The sequence below is a fragment of the Lolium perenne genome, chromosome 7 (assembly GCF_019359855.2).
Source record: "Lolium perenne isolate Kyuss_39 chromosome 7, Kyuss_2.0, whole genome shotgun sequence".
Taxonomy (NCBI): Eukaryota; Viridiplantae; Streptophyta; class Magnoliopsida; order Poales; family Poaceae; genus Lolium; species Lolium perenne.
This window is the reverse complement of record NC_067250.2, coordinates 117,458,093-117,463,849: the sequence shown is the minus strand read 5'-3', so window position 1 is coordinate 117,463,849 and position 5,757 is coordinate 117,458,093. Positions and strand designations below refer to the sequence as shown.

The 5,757-nt window shown below is 45.0% G+C and overlaps 1 protein-coding gene across 1 annotated transcript; it reads right to left on the bottom strand.

Moving 5' to 3' along the window:
• Positions 1 to 3,744: 3,744 nt before the first annotated feature.
• On the bottom strand, positions 3,745 to 5,160 carry LOC127323911 (uncharacterized). The gene has a single exon (XM_051352012.2). It carries the CDS (start codon positions 5,057 to 5,059, stop codon positions 4,409 to 4,411), a length of 651 nt encoding a protein of 216 aa, XP_051207972.1. The 5' UTR covers positions 5,060 to 5,160; the 3' UTR covers positions 3,745 to 4,408.
• Positions 5,161 to 5,757: the final 597 nt, after the last annotated feature.

Here is a 5,757-nt window from a genome sequence, read left to right as displayed (position 1 = left end):
TCATCGCCGAACAACAATCTTCGTCTCCCACACCACATTTTTGTAGCCTATTTATATGTCTACATCCATATCCCACACACCACCCAGCTCCACTCCAGATGACGGTGGTCGAGTAGCGCGGCCAGGGTGGAAGAAAGTTAAGGAGGAATTTCGTGAAGCTTGTCATGCATGTTTCTCTACTTTTTAGTTTTATCGTGTTTATTTAAAATGCCGTGTTTTTATAAATTGTACCGTGTCGTGTCCCTGGACTTATCTATGTAACGACGGTGGAAACATATTTATGTAATCTAAGTCAGTCTTTATTTGTGTTCAAACATGTTCGTCTTCAAATGACTACTATTTCTTGTACCAAATTGTTTACAAAACCCAACAAAAAAAAAATTCTAATCCACTAAGACAAGAATTTTAGCTATTTTCAATTTTTTAAGTTGTTATTCATATATATTACAAATTTAGTGTTAAGATTCATATTGAATTATCTACTTCTTAATCAATTAGTGAATTAGTGAATTGTATATAATAGACTACACAAAGATCTGTGTGTTGAAAAATGTACAAACATGCGTTTAATAACCTAACGGAAGTGATAAAATGACTATAGATACCTTTCTTACGTGTAAGTGTCAGCATGTTTCTATCCGTCTCACTGGTTACCAGACTACCGCTGCGAGACTACTTCCCACGAGGTCTGCGGTTCGAGTCGCGGCAACACCCAGTTTTTGCTTCATTTTTTTGATATTTAATATGTACCACCTGAACTAGCCTAATGGGCCTAATTTGGTTGGAGATGGCCCATTAGTCAAATCTAGATTGGGCTATCCGCTGCGATTATTGTTGCTGTCAAATGAGATAGTTGTTTCTGTTTTATATGTACCACCTGAACTAGCCTAATAGGCCTAATTGGATGGAGTTGGCCCATTAGTCAAGTCTAGATTGGGCTGTTGTCTGCTGCGAGTGTTGTAGCTGTCAAATGAGATATTTGTTGTTGTTGACTGAGAGATTTGTTGCTGTCAAGTATCACATAAGATAACAATCCACCATACTGCCAACACGCCGTCTTTATTTTATATTATCAGAGGTTTTCCCCCATTTCCACTGGAAAAAACCTTATCAATTATGTACAAAACCTCCGCAACACAACTGAGCAATACCTGTTTTCTCTTTTTTTTGCCCTGAAGCAAAACTGACAATACATTTCCTATAATCAAACGCTTACTTTGGCAAAATCTTTGTCACTACATCATGCTAACAGGCTAGAGCAACAGCAGCAAATAGAACATGCTTACTTAGCATCCAAGCACACAACAGGACCAAGCATGCACAACACATAAGCATATGTAGTAAGCACAACATACACATGCTTAAACACTAAGCATACTTAATTAGAAACATAGTTCAACACAGCATTAACCAAGTTTCAACACCACAAGTACGACAGAGTTTAACATAAACACACAACTAAAGGAACATGATAGTGTAGGCATCGGTAGGCAGCAGTCGGCGAGCGGTAGGCAGGCAGGTCGGCAGCATCCTCCGCATGCTCCTACTGCCTGGGGGCGTACTTCTTGAGGAAGAGGCCGTAGGCGGCATGCTTGGCCCTGATGTGTGCGGGTGTCTGCCCGCTGCCAACACCAGTGTAGGTGGCATGCTGGTACATGTCGAGGAAGTCCATCAGCATTTCCTTGCGGCTGCACCAGGGGCACTTGAACCTCCCTGGGCCAAGAAGGTAGCGAATCTCCCCAGACCTAAGCCTGCGGAGAACATGCCTACTCTTCACGTCCCTATCCTCCCGGTCAGAACCGACTTCATCCGAAGGATCCTCCTGTTAAATGAAGTAAATTAGGTTAATTAGCTGCTATGGTGTACAAACAATGTAATGACTATAAATAGAAAAGGAATGAAAACAATGCAAAGTATTTATTTGTATAAATGCACATTAGTTAGTAACTATACATACCATATCTAATTTAAAGCTTGCATAAATAAGTAAATCAATAATGCAAATTAGTTATTAACTGTAGATAGCATCTGCAATTTAAAACTTGTATAAATAAGACATTATAGCAATAGTGTGAATTAACCAGTTAACAAATGTTGTTCGAATTGATGGAAATAAGTGTTAAATTAATATGACAAGCATCTCTTAATCACACGGTTAAATAAAAGTTTAACACATTCATACAAATTACTAACCAGGATTTAAGCTCCATTTGAACCACACAATTATGTAATTCAAGTAAACAACATGAAACAGGAAGTCAAGATGGGCACATATAACCCTATAATATGTTGTAAATTTGTATCCTAAGCATGTAATGCTACATTTCTGAGGAATACGAGGATTAATACCTGGTTAGCCTCGGTTTTACTCCAATTTTCTTATACACACAAGCAGCTAAGCAAACAATGTACCAAACACAAACAAGCAGCTAAGCCAGTGGCGGATCTCCCATTCTGGCAAGGTCTAGCCTATGCAATAGCTAGCATTGGCAATTAATACTAATAGACTATTACTTGAGCAGATTTTATGCTAGAACTAGCGCTTAATCTTGGCTTGTGGTATCAATTTTTCCTCTAAGCTATCATCTTCACCACACCATAATCTTGGGTCGTCCTCCGCTACTGAGCTAAGCAGTACTGGAGTAGCAAGCAGCTAAGCAAGAGCTAATCAAATTAGCATAACATCAATGCGTTGAGAAAGGAGCAGAGAAACACAGGCAACCGCTCTGAACCATGGCCTGATTGAGAAACCATGACCATGATGCTTTGTTTTCTTTGCCAACAACCTCAAATGTGCAAAAAAATGGATATATTGGCGCAAGTAAAGGTAGATCCAGAGTTCACTAAAAATATTTTGCTACAGTTCTTATGATTTACATTTCATGTTATGATAATATTACTTTTGTTGGATATGTAGATGAGGTTTCTTTACCCTCCTCGATTGGAAAAGTATATATTAAAAACAATTGGAGAACGATGGAGGCAACATAAGTCAAATCTGAAATCACTCTATTTTGATGCAACCAAGAGTATGGAAGCAAACAACACCAATGTTCCAAGGGGTGTGATTAAAGATCATTGAATTTCTCTTGTTACTAATTAGATGAGCCAAAAGGCACAGGTACATATGGACGACTTGTTAGATTACCATTTACATCTTGCGTAGTTTCTCTAGGAAATTATGCAAATGCATGTGCTTAGGCCACAATCGAAGCGGAAGGCAACCGCTCTGAACCATGGCCTGATTGAGAAACCATGACCATGATGCCCTGTTTTCTTTGCCAACAACCCCAAATGTGCAAAAAAAATGGTATGTAAAGCAAAAAAAAGGTTGAGAGGTTGAGAAATTTACCTCGGACGGGTCGGCGGAGTCGAATTCTTCGAAGGTGGGCACCTTTGAGAAATTTATGCAAAAGGCTGTTGATCTTGAGCCCCGCCGCCTTCCTCTCCTGCCTCTCTCGGTTCTTCTGGTTCTTCTTCTTCCGCCGCCGCATCTGCGACTCCGTCTCGTGCGCACGCTTCTTGCTCGCCGGTGCAGCCACCGGCCAGCCGAATCTTGCCGGCTGGCCCCAACCGGAGCTCAGATCTGGGGCAGCTCCGGCCGCCGATGGTGCCGCCAACTGCGTGTCGTCAACCGCCGCCTCCTTGCCCTTCCCCTCCTTCCCCTTCCCCCTCTCCATGGACGAGCGCGAGCGAGCACGAGCGAGCACGAGCGAGAGCGAGCTGTGCTGTTCTTGACCTAGGGTTTTTTCCCGATTTGGGGATTGCTTTGGATGGATGCGCTGAAGTGTGAAGAGGACAGGGGAGAAAAGCGTTATATATCTCGGCGGTTCCGCGTGGCCGCGCGTGGACATGTAGGCGTATAATACATTGCGGTATGGGTCATATACGGGCTTGTACGTGGGCTGATACGAACCCAGCCAAATCCGAAGTACACAGGAAATGACGATCATGCCCCCAGACCCGAAGCGGTATGAACGAATCCTAACCGTCCATGTGTTCTCGCGATTTGGCTTGTTTGTGGTGGGTGCGTACGGAAGCAAGAACGTTTACAGCGACAGAAAACGCATTACGAAAACTGATTGAGGAAACAGGTTCAGATAAAAACTGATTCAGGAACTCGGCAGCGCCTTCTTCTTCATCGCTCTCGTCAACCTTGCATTGGGTGCAGCCGCCAATGCGACAGAGCCTCCAGTGCTCGCCGTAGCTCGTCCAATCGTCCGCCTCACTTTCTTCCCGGGAGAAGCCCAACTCGAGGCCTTCTCCTCTTCCGTAGCTTCCGATGCAGGCAGCAGGCTTGATTAAAATATTACTGCTCACATTCTCAGCCTCCTTGGCTGGCCCTCGACTCCTGCTCTTGCCGCTTTCTGCTTCCTCGTGGCCACGACGGCGCCAACGATTGTGGATATCAGTGGCGGCTTCTTGGCCGAAGACCTTCTTCGCCTTCTGTCTCCTCCGAAGAACAGCTACTGTGGTTGCTGGAGGCGGCTTTCTTTTCCAGCGCCGATTGGTGCAACAGCTGCTCGAGCTTCTTGGTCAGCTCGGCCTTCTCGCTCCTTAGCTGGGAGCTCTCGCAGCGGGCGTCAGCGCACTGCCTCAATGTGCCATTGAGCTCGTCGAGGAGGCGTCGGTTGGCGCCGCGGAGGTGCTCGACCAGTGCCCACAGCTCGCTCAGCTGCCGCTGCTTGCGCATGCGTGACCGTCGCGCCGACTCCCGGTTCGAGACCATCCGCCGTCGCCTCCTCTCCTCCTCCGCAGCTCCAATGCCAGCGCCAGGACCGCCCAAGTGGCAGTAGCTAACGCCCCCGGCGTCAGAGCCCCAGCTGGGCGAGCGATTGCCGCTGGCAAGGTGAGCCGCTTCTTCTAGGATAGTGTCAAACTCAAAGGCAGCCGCCGCATCATCGCCGGCGAGAAAAACGGTAGGATCAAAGGAGGGAGGAAAGTAGGCCTGAGGCGGCAAGGGCATGTTCATGTGGTGGTGAGGGGCGAAGGAAGGGGAAGGATTTGGAGGCTGGAGGAAGTGAAGACTGGCCACCTCGCCATGGTTATGGTGGTACATGATCTTGTTTCTTCTTGTCTCTTCTTTTCTTATGGTAGCTTCTAGTGTAGTAGCGCTAGTAGATTATAGCTGCGATGTGGCCAAGTGATTGATCTTGTTTGTTGTCTATGGCTGGTAAGGAGAAGAAGCCATGGGTTGGTGAGGGCCTTTTATAGTGTGGGCGTGTGGCATGCTTTTCTTTGCCCAAGAGAGAGATACAATGTCTTCTCTTCTCTCTGATATTGGGATATTAACATTTTACATTTTGTAGTCTGACAATATAATATATATTATTGAACTAGAGTTTGGTAGCTTACAATATGGGCAAGCTAGCTAGGAGAACATCGAAGGACTAATATATCCAAATATACTTCTTGTAGATCCTTAATTCTCCTAGATTGTTCTCTGTGTCATCCATAAATAAAAACTTAATGTATATGGCTTAATTAGCATGGCTTGACTCGAGTCAGTCTCTTGGCACAGGTGGGATATAATTCTCCATATTTGTCCATGTCAAACCCTGTCTGGCTATTACATATTCTCCTAGTGATACCTTGCTTTCGGTAACCAACTTTCAGTTTTTGTAGTACATTATTGCATGGACAAACCAAAGCCTTTCAGGAAGAGTTGCGTGTAAACTCGCAAGTCACAGCCACTTGCTGGCTTGCAGATGACACCTTGTGAGACTAGAGACCAACGTCGTCCGATTGTGTCCTTGA